This window comes from Choloepus didactylus, chromosome 8, assembly GCF_015220235.1.
Source record: "Choloepus didactylus isolate mChoDid1 chromosome 8, mChoDid1.pri, whole genome shotgun sequence".
NCBI lineage: Eukaryota > Metazoa > Chordata > Mammalia > Pilosa > Megalonychidae > Choloepus > Choloepus didactylus.
Genome location: NC_051314.1, coordinates 59,085,002 through 59,101,698, shown reverse-complemented (window position 1 = coordinate 59,101,698; position 16,697 = coordinate 59,085,002). Strand labels below are relative to the sequence as shown.

Below are 16,697 nucleotides of genomic sequence, written 5' to 3'. Positions count from 1 at the left end.
TTTTTTCAGTGCTATTTCTTCACAATTGAGTTTGGCCTCTGCAAACAAGAAGGGCAGCTGCGGGCATATGGGGCTGGACTACTTTCCTCCATTGGAGAATTAAAGGTATGAAGCTGTGAATGAAAGTATCCTTCCCAAGCAAACTGGTTCAAGGTCATGGAAGATATTGATTTGTTTGTCTGAGCATTTCTACCAGCAGATACCCCGTAAATATTTAACAAAGAGGATTTGCCACTTCAGATGCGGGTGCTGACCTAACTTTTTGCACTTCTGAAAATGGGTCATGCCTTTCTGGGTTTGTGGTATGACTCAAATGGATGAGCAGCCATGTGCTGAAATCAACAGGAATGACAAATGTGTGTTCAAATGCTGGGTAACAAATGGCTGGCCTAAATTTAGTGCTGAAAAGTGGGCAATAAACTAGCAGTCATCCTACTGATTGAAATTCACTTCAGAGGGTGGCTTGGTTACTCTGGTTTCTGTCACCCTCATGGTCTCCTAGGGATTCCCAAACATCTACCTCCCAAAGAGGAATATGAAGCCTCTTTAAAATTAATGTGGAGGAAAAAAATCTCCAACAAAACCCTAAGCATGTGGTCAGAGAGCTATTCAACACTTGTGGTGATGCTTAGGGGAATGCTTTTTTTTTTTTTTTTTTTTGCATTAAAATACAGTAAAATGATCATTTATTCAGAAATGTAGGGGGCCTGGAGAATTTGGGTAATTTAAATATTCTGGTTACTTAAGATTTGCTATCTATACCACAGTGGGTAGCAAGTTTTTGCTGAATTAAGAGTGCAATGTGATATACAGTCTGCAAATGGTACTGAAAATAATTTAATATCTCTTTGATTATTCAGAGCATGATCGGGATTATGTGCTCTCCTAGGGTTTTTATTTTGAGCATTGGTTATCCTTGTATAATATAACTGGGAAATACATGCTTATTGGAACGTTTTTGTTGTTTGTACTTTTGAAAGATGCAATTTAACTGTAGTTTTATTGGGTCTGCTGACTTTATGATGTCATTTGTTCCTTATTCCTCAAACTTTTGTTGCTCACCTACTATGTGATTCTGTGCCAGACACTGGGAATACAAAGAGAAATGATGATGAGGAGGATGATGACGATGATAAAGAAGAAGGAAGAAAGAAGGAAGAAGGAAGAAGAAAAAGAAGAAGAAGAGGAAAAGGAAAAGGAAAACAATAATCTCAATCAACATTTAAATAGGTCTTAGTATTCTAGGGGCTTTCAATGTATTAGCTCACTTAATTCTCACAATAACTCAATGATATGTGACATTATTATCACAGATGAGAGAACTGAGGCATAAAGACTTAAGGAACTTGTCCAAGGTCACATAGCTAGTAAGTGTTGCAGCTGGGCCCAAAGCCAGGCAGTCAAGGCTCCAGACTCTGTGCTCTTAATTGTTGGGCTCTACTGCCTGGAATTCCTGCCCTCAAGGAGTTTGCATTCTAGTGCAAGAGCTCAACAACCAATCAGTGGATACAAAAAGAGTAACAAATATGCCTGGCACATACTAAGCTGTGCCTGATGAAGACTCTGGTCTCAAATTGGTTCTTGAGGGATGAAGTCAGACCCTGGACAGTACTGGGGACTGCTTGGGGCTCCACCTGGCTGGAATAGAGACAGGGTCATGTTCAACAATACAAAAGCCTGATGTAACGTGGTAAAATCATTTTGCTAAATTCTCAATGCAAAGATCCATTTGGGGTCAGTTTCAATGTAGTGGCCAAAGCCCACAGCAAATAGCATCTCGTCATATCTCTGTAAAACCAGGTCATATATAGAGTACTCTTGATTTCCCTGAAGAAAGAGTTAGAAAAAGATGTAGCTCCTGAGCTGCATCTGTTTACGTTCTCCTCAGAAGGTTTACAAATTACACCAGAAACAAAAGAAACAATCTCTCTCATTCCCCACCTTTCGCCAGGATGTTCTGGTCTGGTTAATGAGGCGTGCAGAGGAAGCACTGGGATGAATCTGTGGCTTTTGTTCCTATTGGTGCAGACAGAACCAGCTGGAAATGGAAATCAGCCAGAAATGTGTACACCGGAGGGGACTGTCCGCTGCACATCTTCTTGCTCTGGTCCATCACCTCCAGTCATTAGCATTCTTCCACTCTCAATTTTCAACACTCCAACCTCCCTATGATTGCTGTTTTGGACCATTTTTACAATTCAAAAATCCTTTCCGTGAGAAATATCTTCTGATTGTTCACAGAGAATACATAGCATTAGATGCTTTCCTTAGCATCTCTTCCCACAGCCCCTTCCCTGTTCTCTGTGTAAGAGCCCATTACCCTCTCGTAGCACTTCTGACTACTTTTGTCTGTCTAACTTTTATTTAATGAACAAATATGGCCCAGGATTCAGGCAGGGATAACTTCATTAAAAGCATTACAAAAATTCCTGTGTAAACACCCTTACCCTTACAATTTTGAATGCAGTTTTCTTTTCAGTAAAATATTTTATGATTCAATTGCAGCCCAAATGTAGGCCCCAGCTAAGTTTTGGAGGCATGGTGTAGTCTTTATGACTTGTATGTAAGTATCCACAATTTACCTTCTCTCCTTGAGCAGAATGCATTTTAAAATTTGTGTTTTCAGAGTCTCAATTTTCCTGAGGCCTGGTTGTTGCACTTCAGAGCTGGCCAAGTTCTTCCACATGGTATATATAATTTAGAGGATAACTTTCATTTTTTCTGTCCTTTTTTTTCTTTTGACAATGCTTACTTTTATCTTTGAAGAGAGAAACCAAATAAATATGGAAAAGCTTGTAAAAGCTAACATAAATCTGATAACCATAAAGACTATTTTTCTTCCAGAAGTGGTTGTGCTCTCTTTTGTTCCAAGTATGTGTTCTGTGATGTTCTTTCAGGAATTCCAAAACTGTGTTTAGGTGGAGTTTTTCCCTACCTCCCATCACTGTGGAGAACAGTTAATAATGAGCTGAATCACCTGGAAATATGACTTTAAGAGAAGGTTGAAAAAAGGGTAATAGACTAGCGTGCACCCACAGTCTAGCATGTGTCTTTCCTTTCACACTTTTTCTCTCTATCCCATAATTGACCTTGATGTAAAGGGCTATCAGTTATTCTTTTACCACTCATTCATTCATTCATTTGTTCATTTTATTCAACAAATACAAAGTGGATGGTCCAGATTTCAAGGAACTTGGAGTCTCTAGTAGGGAATTTCTAAGAAAGTGATTGATATGGGTCTTAGTTGACCTAATTCCTGGAGGTGCAACAGTGAAGTCTAGTCACATTAAATGGTAAGGAAATGATTGCTAATCAATGGATTGGCTGAGTCTGATGTCAAAAAGTTAATCCATCTTAAAATCAAAAGGCAATTTCTACTTCTTTTTCATGGGTAAATTCTAGTTCTTTATCTCCTTAAGTTCATAGATTGCATTTTTTAGTGACTGGTCTCATAGTAGTTGCTGGAATATTACATATAAATACATCTGTTCTGCTTTCAGGTTTTGACAAAGCTGATGGATTTTCATGTTTGTTTGTTTGTTTTTTAATTAACTATTCTTTTTTGTTGGCTTTAGTTTTAGGATATCCTTGCACAGTGAATTTATTGCATTGCCTTTGTTATAGCTATTAATCAGCACTCACAAAACAGCTTTTTATTTATTACGATCATTTGTATTTACGGCCACTTGCAGCCACTCGTGAGGCAGTTAGAATTACTGCTGTGCTGTAGAGGAGAAGCCAGAAAGGACTGAGGGTTCTCAGGTCATGCAGCAGGTCAGTGGCGTGGCTAGAGTTAGGACTTGTAAGTTTCTGAGCTCCCAGACCTTTTCCCTTCCGGATGGCTCATGGCCCCCTTCCTCCTCTCCTTTCCTTGCACGAAGCTAGCACTGTTAGTCAATGGCACAGCAAATGCAGGAGCACCGGGGAGCTAAAAACGCTGTCTTCAGCCTTTATGACGGAAGAGGGAGATTGTTCCCTCGCTCCTGCAGTTCATGCAAACTGATGAAACCTTCAGCATCGCTGATAAAGAAAAATGAAGATCCATGCCATCGTTGCCCAATTGGGCAATAGGGTTGTTGAAGCCACATTGTGCTTGGTTAGCAGGACAAACATTTGGGGGAGGTTCAAAAATTGTCATATGTAAATATATATTTGTTGTTGTTTGATGTGGGAAAAGATTATTGTGGTGTGAGTGTAGGAGTGTTTGCAAATTCTTATTTGGAATCTAGGGCCCAAACTACCCATAAACCTGACTTCACACTTGAGTTTTTTTTTCCAAACTTAACCAGTCCTAATATAGAGAGTGAGGATCACAGGGTTTACATCTAGAATTGTTGAAATAATAATTTCTGAGTCATTGCAAAGGCTGGGAGGAAGGAAGATTCTAACTTAATGAAGGGCAGGAACTGCTGCAGTTCATGGGCAAATAGGCCCATGATTCCTTCTCTCTGGGTTCCAGACCCCTGGGGAAGAGGATGCACAAATGGTGGAAGGTGTGGTTGAATGCACCTGTGCACCAAGCATCATCTCTAGACTGAATTAGCAATGATAACTAAATATACGGGGTGCTTCCCATGTACCAGGCACTTTGCATGCATTATCTGGTTTAATGCTTTCCACAACCGTGGGTTGTAGATGCTATAGTATTCCCATTTTCCAGATGAGTGATCTGAGGCTTATAGAAGTGAAGCAACTTGCCCAAAATCAGGTAGTTAGTAAGGAATGGAGCTAAATTTGAACCTCAACTTACCTGTCTTAAAGACCTATACTCCTAGCCACCTTATTATGTTATCTACTAACAATTGGGTTACGGGAAATTTTTTATTTCAACAAGGGGTTTGTGTATATTCAGAAGGTTGGAATAGCAAATAGGAGTTTACTCATGTGCTAAAGGGAGTTCATTGGTAATGGTCACCTAGGTGGAAAGGCCACATCCAGGCTCTGTCAGAAAGGCTGCTGTGATTGATTTATACAGGGTGGGGTAGAGGGAGGGGATGGCGGTGCGAAAGCTGTGTATTTGCAGGCCCAGCTAAAATTGTATTTCAACAAGAGCCTTAGAATTTATGTCAGTCAATCTTTTCAGTTTATTGAAGAGAAAACTGAGGCCCAGCCTGGGGAAGTTTCACTTATTTGATTTCATGTCTAACCTCTGAAAGAGCTAAGTTTAGAATCCAGGTCTCCTGGCTCCCAGTCCTGTACCCTTGCCTTTAGCACTATGGGTAAATCCAAAATAGTTCTTGTAGAGAGTGCTTAGATGAGAGAAGGTGGTCCTCTAGCATTCCTGTTGTATTAGTTAGGGTTCTCTAGGGAAACGGAATCAATGAGAGGTGTCTCTGACTATCAAATTGTAAAAGTGACTCACACAACTGTGGGTATGCATGAGTCCAAATTCTGTAGAGCAGTCAGCAAACTGTCAACTCCAAGGAAGATGTCCGATGAATTCCTCAGGAAACGAACTGGCAGTTTCGACGATCTCCTCAGGAAATGAACTGGAATCTTCAACGAACGTTTTCCACGAACTCCTCAGGAAACGAACCGGCAATTTCGACGAACTCCTCAGGAAACGTTTCACTGGACAGCCAAGTCAATGGCTTATAAGTCTTCAACTGATTAATTGGATTAAATCCAGCCAATTGCATTCTCTTATTGTGGAAGGCACGCCCTTTGGTGAGTCATCAGTCACAGCTGCAGTCAATTGACTGATGATTTAATAAACCAGCCTGTTGGTTTATTAACCAGCCACAAACGTCCTCACAGCAATTGTTAGGCCAGTGTTTGCTTGACCAGATAGCTGGGTACTATCACCTGGCCAAGTTGACACATGACCCTAACCATCACACCTGTACTTTTAAAATGGTTTGAGAGTAAAATACTGTCAGCCAGATTCTCTGTGTTATAAAGCCTCTCTACAGGAAGTTGGATTAATTCTTTCAGACTTCTGGATATCAGGCTCTTAAGACTTCAAGAAGGATTTACCACAGAATTCCCTGGGGGCATCAAGTAATTAGGTTCAATGTTTACAGAGAATCCACTCTGGGCACAGAAAGTGGACATAAATAGCTGATCCCCCAAACTGAGGCATGAGACATGAATAGGAGGTGAGAAGTAAATTCAGTCTGTCTTCACTCCACTGGGCAGTGGTCTTTGGAGTCAAGGGTGACACAGATGCTATTTTATACCCCCTGGACCACTCTTTAGTATTCAGAGACAGGGGTCCTCATGGCTGCATGGATGATCCTGGCAGTTGTCATACAGGAGAGCTCACCTCAGGTAAATGAAACGATTTACAGGAGTGAGCACCACTTCATTTGTTGGCCTCATTTACTGGCTTCTCCCCCAACTCCAGGGTATTGTATGACTTTCTTGTCATTCTCCAGGCCAATCCTTGAACACTATTAGTATCTCCTTTTGCAGAAAAGCCAAGAAGCAGCAGTGCTCCTGTTCTCCAAGGCTAGAGAGTTCTCCACCAGATATCCAGCACATCAGGCACAGAAGCCACTGGAGGATACATTACATTTATGAGTGCTTACAACACTCAACTTCCAGTTTTCCTTTGAATATTATATTAGGCAAATGTTTGAATCCACTGACTTTTTTTGAAGTCTGAAGGAGAGCACCCTAATCTAGTTTACAGGCACTTATTCTATCAGGGCCAAAAGATATCTGCGGGTGACTGAGCTTGTACCTCGACTTACCAGGCCTGGGCCAGGGGACCTGATATCACCCCCTGGGGAGGGTAGTAGGTACGGGCGTTAGTGCCCTCTGCAGCCCCCCCGAGCCTGAGGAGCGAGGTCAGGGCAGCTCCCTTTTCCTCACCCAAAATGTCACGGGCAGGGGAGGCTTGCCGGAGGGAACCGCCTTTCTCCCAACCGCCCTTTCCCCACTTCCTTATCTTACCCGCACACTCCCCTGTGCCAAGGCAACTCCTGCCACCGCCAGCGCGCATGCACCGTGGCCAGAACAACTCCCGCCCGCTGCAACGGCTCCTGCGTCCTCTCAGAACCAATCCTAGCCCCTATCCCTTCAGTATTGCCATTTAAGGCTGCTTCACCTCCTTTCCAGCCCTGCCCTTCTTACCAGCCTATATAACCTGTGAGCACCCCTGAATAAAGACTCTCTCTTTGGCGCATACTCCTACTGGATGAAGAGTGTCTTGTCCTTGTCGCCGCCCTCCACACCTTGCACGCCTCCCGCTGAGGACCCGGCCAAGTCCTCCGCCTCGCCCTCGCCTCCGGGAAAGAGCCCCCGCCGCCGGTACCCTTTAAGCAGCCCCGAGAGCTGAGGGCTCAGCTACCGGCCGCCACTCCCCCCAGAAGCAGTAACCGCGACCGCAACTGGTGCCCCGTGTGAGGAAGCGTCTCCACACAACGGTTCGGCAGGTCGCCCGCTCGCCCGGACGCCTCTCCAGCTTCCCGTTTCCTCGCCTGCAAGGTAAGGGCCGCCTCTCCTTCGCTGCTTCCGGAGCCGTGGGAGGTTCACTGCTCCGAAGCCGCTCCTCCCTTCCCCCACGCTCTCTTAAGTTGCGGTCGCGGTTACTGCTTCTGGGGGGAGTGGCGGCCGGTAGCTGAGCCCTCAGCTCTCGGGGCTGCTTAAAGGGTACCGGCGGCGGGGGCTCTTTCCCGGAGGCGAGGGCGAGGCAGAGGACTTGGCCGGGTCCTCGGCGGGAGGCGTGCAAGGTGTGGAGGGCGGCGACAAGGACAAGACACTCTTCATCCAGTAGGAGTATGCGCCAAAGAGAGAGTCTTTATTCAGGGGTGCTCACAGGTTATATAGGCTGGTAAGAAGGGCAGGGCTGGAAAGGAGGTGAAGCAGCCTTAAATGGCAATACTGAAGGGATAGGGGCTAGGATTGGTTCTGAGAGGACGCAGGAGCCGTTGCAGCGGGCGGGAGTTGTTCTGGCCACGGTGCATGCGCGCTGGCGGTGGCAGGAGTTGCCTTGGCACAGGGGAGTGTGCGGGTAAGATAAGGAAGTGGGGAAAGGGCGGTTGGGAGAAAGGCGGTTCCCTCCGGCAAGCCTCCCCTGCCCGTGACATTTTGGGTGAGGAAAAGGGAGCTGCCCTGACCTCGCTCCTCAGGCTCGGGGGGGCTGCAGAGGGCACTAACGCCCGTACCTACTACCCTCCCCAGGGGGTGATATCAGGTCCCCTGGCCCAGGCCTGGTAAGTCGAGGTACAAGCTCAGTCACCCGCAGATATCAAAACAATCATCTGGGCTTTTTTTTTTTTTGTTGTTGTTATTTTGTTTTGTTTTTTTTTTGAGAAGTGGGTTTACAGAAAAATCATGCATAAAATACGGGGTTCCCCTATATCACCCTAATTTTCACACCTTGCATTAGTGAAGGGTAATTGTTAAAACTGATGAAAGCATATTTTTGTAACTGTACTATTCACTATAGTTTATGGTTTACCTTAAGGTTCACTGTGTTGTACGGTCCCATGGATTTTTTTCAAATTTTATTCTAGTAACATATATGCTACCTAAAATTTCCCCTTTTAACAGCAGTCAAATATGTAATAATTCAGTGTTGTTAATTACACTCATAATGTTGGGCTGGCATCACCACCATCAATTACACAAAGATTTCCAACAATGTACAATTTAAGCACTAACTCCCTGTTCCCTACACCCACTGCGTCCCCTGGAAACCTGTATTCTAGTTTCTGACTCTCTGAGTTTTCTTGTTCTAAGTATTTCCTATCAGTGAGATCATGTGTCTGGCTTATTTCACTCAATATGATGACTTCAAGGTTCATCCGTGTTGTTGCATGTGTAAAAACTTCTTTCCTTTTCATGACTGAATAATATTCCATTGTATGTATATACCACATTTTGTTTATCCATTCTTCAGTTGATAGACACTTGGGTTTCTTCTGTCTTTTGTCAATTGTGAATAATACCACTATGAACATCATGTGCAAATATCTATTTGGGTCCCTGCTTTCATTTATTTTGGGTATGTACCAAGAAGTGGAATTACCAGGTAATATGGTAATCCTATACTTAATTTTCTGAGGACCCGCCAAACTGTCTTCCACAGTGGCTGCACCATTGTACATTCCCATCAATGATTAATGAATGTTCTTAAGTCTCCACATCCTCTCCAATACATGTAATTTTCTATTTTTTTTTTTAAATAGTAGCCTTTCTAGTGAGGGTGAAATGATACTCATTGTGGTTTTGATTTGTGTTTCCTTAATGGCTAATGATGTTGAACATTTTTTCATGTGATTTTGCCATTTGTATATGTTCTTTGGAGAAATGTCTATTCAAGTCTTTTGTCCATTTTTAAATTAGATTGTCTTTTTGTTGTTGAGTTGTAGGATTTCTTTATATATTCTGGATGGTAAACCCTTCCTGGATATGTGATTTCCAAATACTTTCTCCCATTGTGTAGGTTGTTGGTTTACTTTCATGATACAGTCCTTTGAGGCACAAAATTTTTGGATTTTAATGAGGTCCAATTTATTCATTTTTTCTTTTGTGGCTTGTGCTTTGGATATAAAGTCTAAGAAACCATTGCCTAACACAAGGTCCTGAAGATGCGTCCCTACTTTTAGGGATAGTTCTGGCTCTTTTATTTAGGTCTTTGATCTTTTTTGAGTTGATTTTTGTATATGGTGTGATGCAGCGGTCCACCTTCATTCTTTTCCAAATGGAGATACATCATTTGTTGACAACACTAGTCTTTCCCAGTTGAGTGGTCTTTGCCTCTTTGTCAAAAATCAGTTGGTGATAAATGTGAGAGTTGATCTCTGTACTCTCAGTTCAATTCCATTGGTCTATTTGTCTGTCCTTGTGCCAATCCCACGCAATTTTGATTACTCTGGCTTTGTAATAAGTTTTCAGATTGGAAATGTGAGTCTTTCAACTTTGTTCTTCTTTTTCAAGATGGCTTTGGCTACTCAAGGCTCTTTACCTTTCCACAGAAATTTGAAAATTGGCTTTTCGATTTCTGCAAAGAAAGCTACTGGAATTTTGATTGAGATTATGTTGAATCTGTAAATCATTTTGGGTAGAATTGACACCTTAACAATATTTAGTCTTTCAATCCATGAACACAGAATATCCTTAGTATTTATTTAGGTTTTCTTTGATTTATTTTAACAATGTTTTGTAGTTTTCTGTGTACCATTCCCTTACATCTTTGGTAAGATTTATTCCTAGGTATTTGATTCTTTTAGTTGCTATTGTAAATGTATTTTTTTTCTTGATTTCTTCTCCTGACAGTTCATTACAAGTGTATAGAAACAGTACTGATTTTTGGGTGTTGATCTTGTACCCTGCCTCTTTGTTGAATTCATTTATTAATTCTAGGAGCTTTGTTGTGGATTTTTCAGAATTTTCTATATGTAGGTTCATGTCATCTGCAAATAGGGAATTTTTTACTTCATCCTTTCCAAACTGGATGCCTTTTGTTTTAGTTTCCTTGGCTGCTCAACTAAATACCATGCAATGGTTGGCTTAAACAATGAGAATTTAGTAGCTCACTGTTTTGAGCATAGGAGAAGGCTCAAATCAAGGAATCATTGAGGTGATGCTTTCTCCCTGAAGACTGTGGCATTCTTGGGCTGGCTGCCAATGATCCTTGGTCCTTAGCTTGTCACATGGCACATGGTGGCATCTCCTGGTTTCTCACTTGTCTCCCAGGTTCTTTTTTACTTTAGTTTCTTTCTCCTTGTGTCTTTCTCTCTTTTTCTCTGAATTTCATTTGGTTTATAAAGGACTCCAGTAGTAGGATTAAGAGCCATCCTGTTTGAGTTGGGCCATACCTTAACTGAAATAACCTCATCAAAAAGTCCTGCTACAATGGGTTCATACCCACAGAAATGGATTAAGTTTAAGAACATGTTTTTCTGGGGTACATACAGCTCCAAAAAATTTACCTTTTATTTCTTTTTTTTGCCTAATTGCTCTGGCTAAAACTTCAGTACAATGTTAAATAACAGTGGTGACAGTGAAAATCCTTGTCTTGTTTCTGATCTCAGAGGGAAAGATTTCAGTCTTTCACTATTAAGTATGATGCTAGCTGTGGGTTTTTCATATATACCCTTTATCATATTGAGGAATTTTCCTTCTATTTTAATTTTTCTAAGTGTTTCTTATCAAGAAGGGGTGTTGGATTTTGTCAAATGCCCTTAATGCATAGATTACGATTGTGTGGTTTTTCTTCTTTCATTCTTATATTGAACCACACCTGCATACCTTTGTGTAGAGGTTACCTTCAGAATGTGTGTGCAAAAACAAAGACTGAAATCAGTGTGGTTTTAATAAAATTCATTATGTGACAATTCCACTAGACACAAAATTCCAGTTGATCATTGTGTATTATTCTTTTTATGTGCTGTTGGACTCAGTTTTCTAGTATTTTTGCATCAGTATTCATAGAAGATATTGGTCTGCAATTTTCTTTACTTGTGGTATCTTTATCTGGCTTTGGTATGAGGGTGGCCTCATAGAATGAATTAGGAGTGTCCCCTCCTCTTCAATTTTTTGGAAGCGTTTGAGCAGAGTTGGTGTTAATTCTTTTTGGAATATTTGGCAAATTCCCCTGTGAAGCTATCTGGTCCTGGGCTTTTCTTTTTTGGGAGGTTTTTGATTCAATCTCTTTACTAGTTATTGGTTTGTTGATATCTTCTGTTCATTCCTGAATCACTGTAGGTAGTTTGTGTGTTTCTAGAAATTAGTGCATTTCCTCTAGGTTATCTCATTTGTTGACATACAGTTGTTCATAGTATCCTTTTTATTTCTGTGGGTTCAGTAGTAATGTCCTCCTTTCTATTTCTGATTTTAGTTATTTGTGTCTTCTCCTTTTTTTCTTTATCAATCTAACTAAAGGTTTCTCAATTTTATTGAGATTTCAGAGGACCTATCTGGACTTCTCTTGATCCATTTTAATTCCCTTTGCTGGTTAAAACAGACTTATTGAACTCATGTGAGTGTCCAGTGGAATTGTCACATCACGAATTTTACTAAAACCATACTGATTTCAGTCATTGTTACTGCACACACACATTCTGAAGTCAACCTCTACACATAGTGACTGCTAAAATTGCTAATGACATATTGAAGTGTTGCAGACCCAAGCATATGTGTTTCACCTCCTTCTTGCTCTTGACCTTGATCCAATGAAAGCTTGAGTTTCCTCAGGGGAGCAATGACATTCTGCCCTTGCCACTGAGTACAGGTTTGAGAGAGTAGAAAGATTAAGGACACTGAGTCAATCACTGCACTTCCTTCCTTATGTTCTGTTGGATGAATAGACAATTAGAGCAACATACTACAGATAAATTGCAACCAGAGTGTATGACTACAAAGAAAGCAACTTCTAATTTTGAAAATCATAGCAAGGCAGCAGGAAGCCATTTTTTTCAGAGGAGCAATAGGCCTCATAAAAAGAAATTTTGTTTCTTGAAACTGAAGTTGTTTTAAAATGTGTACAGAATTATTAGACATGTAGAACCAAAATTCCCTGATGTTCACAGTACTGCATTGAATCTAGCACAAATGCATTTGCAGGTGTAGTGACCTTCTACTCATAATGAAGTTGTTCTGTGGGTCAAAAATATGTGTTCATTCTGAGAGGCCCTCTGCATTGCCTAATTCCTACATGCATTGAACCGGACAACAGAATTCTGTAGGAAAACAAATCACATGGGATAGGATCTGTGTGCTCTTTCTTGCGTGTGTCAGTTCTTTGGTTCTCAATTGCGTTTTCAAACTTAGGGAATCACAGTTTTCTTTGTGGAGGGCTGCAAATCATTCCATGCAGTTTGAAATTGTTGGGGGAATGCACGAAGAATATTGAACAGGAAAGGTTTTTTCAGATTTTCTCCAGGAAACCTTAGCTGCTAGATATTGAGAATTTAGAAAAGTAATTTGGGTAAAATCCAGAGGCTGGAATAAAGAATGACTTCAGAAATCACCCAGCCCAAATCTCTCACTTACATTTGAGGAAATGTAGGCACAGAGAAGTTAAATAATTTGCCAAAGTGAACCAGTTAGATAGCAGCAAAACCTGAACTGGAGTCCAAGCTTTCTAATTCTCAGTTCAATGCAATTTTCACTATCCCTTTTCTCTCTTTTCCTCAACTGATTTATCACTTAAATTAAGGAAAACACAGAATCTAAGGGAATACTTCTCAAAATATAGTTTGTCAACATTAATGTCAGAGACTTCTTGGATGCCTTTAAAATGCAGATTTCTGCGTTTTACTCAGACTTAAATAAACTTGAGATCTGGGTATCTGCATTTTTTACAAGCTCCTCAGTGATTCTCATGCACATTAAGTCTGAGGACCATTCATCTCCAGGGTCTATAAATAGGCAGGTGGCACATAGCAGAAAATGGTCACAAACATTTATCATCACTGAATTTATCTTGAGAATGCAGTCATTCCTTATTCCTTGCTGCTCTTGGTGCCAGTCATGTAGTGAGCAAAAGGGAACTAATGATGGTTCAAAGAGTAATTGCCCTAGCTTTCTCACTTTCCTAATGCCTGCTCTGGGCATAACTATAACTATTAATATTAGCACTTTTTTCCCACCTGGCAATATTTATCTGCTGTATATTGCTCTGCTATACTTGGTGGAAGGTAAATGATTGCTTTGCAAGACTCTTCAAATATCCAGGCCCACTCCAGACTGTTGATACACAGGGACTGGCCTCAAAATGTCTCACAATTAGTCTACAAATAGTTCAGTTGGAGACCCAATTACCTCTCCACACAGGTAATTATTACTTCTGCCATTTAAGTGAAATTTTAGTACATTGCTTATAGCAATGAATTTATGAGCATATGTTTGCTCTCCCTGCTTCTATTCATAGCATAGGTTTAAAATTCCATTTCTGTTGGGCTATAGCTCTGGACTGTCCTTCAGTATGAATTTATACCATAACCTTATTTTTTCCCTCAACACCTTAAAGACTCTTAAAAAAACTCCACGCCCAATTTACTTTGCACATGGGAGAGCTCCATATTTCATGACAGGGTAGCAACAGAGCAGCTTTGTAGGATTTACCTAGCTATTGAATGTGTTGTAGAAATGTGATGTCACGGCACTTTGGAAGTCTCATTATGGAGTTTAACGGGTTTTGTGGTATGTTTTGCAGCATGCTCTTTCCGACAAGGCGTGTGTGAAAGCCTTTGACCCAAAGACAACTTGCTTACAAGAATGCCTTATCACTACTTTCCAGGAAGCCTACTTTGTTTCAGAAAGTTTTGAGGAAGCCAAAGAAAAGATGAGGTAAACTTGCTTTCCTTCTATCCAGAGAAAATAATGTTTTCTTTTTCTGGCTCTGCTCTTTCCTTCTATCTATCTCTTATACCAATGGGATTGATTGCATATCCTTCTATTTCTGTTTATTCTGCAGGGATTTTGCAAAGTCAATTACCCGTCCCTTCTCTGTGTACTTCAATCCTTACACACAGAGTATTGAAATTTTGAAAGACACCAGAAGTATTGAAAACGTGGTGCAGGACCTCCGCAGTGATTTGAACACAGTGTGTGATGCCTTAAACAAAATGAACCAATATCTGGGGATTTGATGCCTGGGACCAGTGTTGTTGCCAGCACAATCTTCGTGGGGGGGGGGCGGGGGATGAGGGGTGGGGGGAGGGGATGGGAGGGCTTAGCTTAGCAGCAATTCAGTCAATGTCATGTAACACCAATAACTTTCTGTGTCATGGCTTGTCCAGTAAGCATGCAATTCTGTATATCTCCACCTACTTGTAACTTACTGTGTTGTGCAAAATACTGCAAGGAACCCAATGACAGATAACCATTGTATGAGAGATTGAAATATGTGTAAATGTCTTATATAGATTTGACATTCTTGCTTAGTGTCCTTAACCAAACTGCATCTCTATAAAATTTGCAACAAATAGCTCTCTTATAATTCTAGCTTATGACCTTTCTTCCTCAGATCTAAGCCTCTTCTCTGTATTCATTAGATAAAATGAAAATAGCAGTGAACCTGTTTCCTATTTTCAATAGTATCAATGTTTTCACAGCATTATTTGAGATAAACTTAGAAATCTTATGAAACTTCCTATCACAATAACAAAAGGTTCAGTATTCTGTTTCAAAAGTTGTTAAGGTAACAGTGGTGGGAATGATTTTTCTGTTGAATATTTATACAATGCAAGAAAAGAGAGCATATTAGAAATGGAGTATATAGGTTGCATTGACCTCATAGAAACTGAGTTGGGGCTTGCTTCCCAAAGTGTCTTGGAAGGTAACACTCCCAAAAAGGACATTAGGCAGTACTAAACAGTGGGGAAGTTATCTTAGAACCATGAATTTTGCCCTGGAATAAAGTGAATCATCATGCTCAAGCATTTAGTCCATGTCTCAGTTCAGAGGACAATAAAATTATAGAATTGTAAAGATCATCTTTGATTTCAAAGATGTAGAAATTGAATCTCAGAGAGGTTAAATGATTTACCCAAAGTAGCACATGTAGTTGTGCACCAACATTCACATTCCATTGCATCTTGCTTTTGGACTGCTGGAAAGTTCAATTTGGTGTATATGTGTGTTTATGTGTAGTTAGTTTCCCTAAACAAAGGTCTATCAAAACTAACGTTTGTCACTAAATAGAACTTTCTTTGTGAACAAGAGTTGCTAACATTTCAGATGTTTCCCCTTTAAGTCTCAAGTGAGGCCAGGTCTCCGGGAGATTGTCTGCTTCCCAATTTTTGGAAAACTTTGGACGAACATTAGTGATATACCACTAATTTCTGGGGGTCCTTGCCATAAGAGGTGTAATCAGGTGATTAAATGAACCAATAAAAAGCTGCTTAATGAGTGAATGAATTTGTCTTCGTCCAGTTACTCAAAAACACAGAAATTGTTCTTCTGATTCTGCTTTGCTAGTACAAAATACTGGGTGGTAGGAGTTGGGGAAGAGAAAAAATAGAGAGGAAAAAGATCAGGAAATAATTTTCAAGTTAACAATTCTAGAATATTTATTTGAGCAATTTCCAAGGATTCTCTTTTAGCATGAAATTACATATAATTTCAAACTAATTCTTACTCCAGTATGGGGGCTCATTTTGAGTCAGAAGCTTTTGAATTATATTTATTCTAGGGAAACATGGGAAGGAGTTAAAATATATACCAGGGAGAGGGCAAATTTAAATGAAAATTTAGGATATTGGATATTGGTTATCTTAACTATTAAAGATTGTTCATTTCTGAAGGATTCTCAAAACAGGTAAGCTTTGAGAAAAGATTTGGTGGATGAAATGTGGAAGTCAACCAATTTAAATGCTGTTCTACATGAAAGGGATAGTTCTTTGAAAAATTGTTGGTGGTAGAGGAATGATGAACATGCTGAACCGAATTAAAAGGATCTAGGAGGAAGTAGTTGTATATTTCAAAAGTTTCATTGATCCATTATGCATAGTTTCTTGTATCTTGCCTAACTAAATCAAGATGACCCTGAATAATCAATTAAAATAAACCAGAAACTTCCAGAACAAATTGCTGAATTATCTTTGAGGAGAAACTTGACCAAGAAACTCCTAATGTCTACCTTCTATGTTGTTTCCAAAATTTGGTGTTGCTTTAGACACAAATCCTAGAGTGCTATAATTTTTTTCATTAAGAAGACCCATAAGTAGCCATTACAATTTTCCCTCTTACCTGCATAAAAGGGAGTTTCTTGGTTAAATTTACTTAAGGAAGAATTATAT

The 16,697-nt window shown here is 40.4% G+C and overlaps 1 protein-coding gene across 1 annotated transcript in view; it reads left to right on the top strand.

Annotated features, from left to right (window-relative positions):
* Positions 1-14,565, top strand: part of TPH2 (tryptophan hydroxylase 2) — a 101,529-nt gene extending 86,964 nt beyond the window's left edge. Inside the window, exons 9-11 of the mRNA XM_037846766.1 lie at positions 10-105; positions 14,111-14,244; positions 14,372-14,565. Of these exons, the coding sequence (XP_037702694.1) occupies positions 10-105; positions 14,111-14,244; positions 14,372-14,546 (405 nt within the window). The 3' untranslated portion in view covers positions 14,547-14,565. The remainder of the gene's footprint in view (positions 1-9; positions 106-14,110; positions 14,245-14,371) is intronic.
* Positions 14,566-16,697: the final 2,132 nt, after the last annotated feature.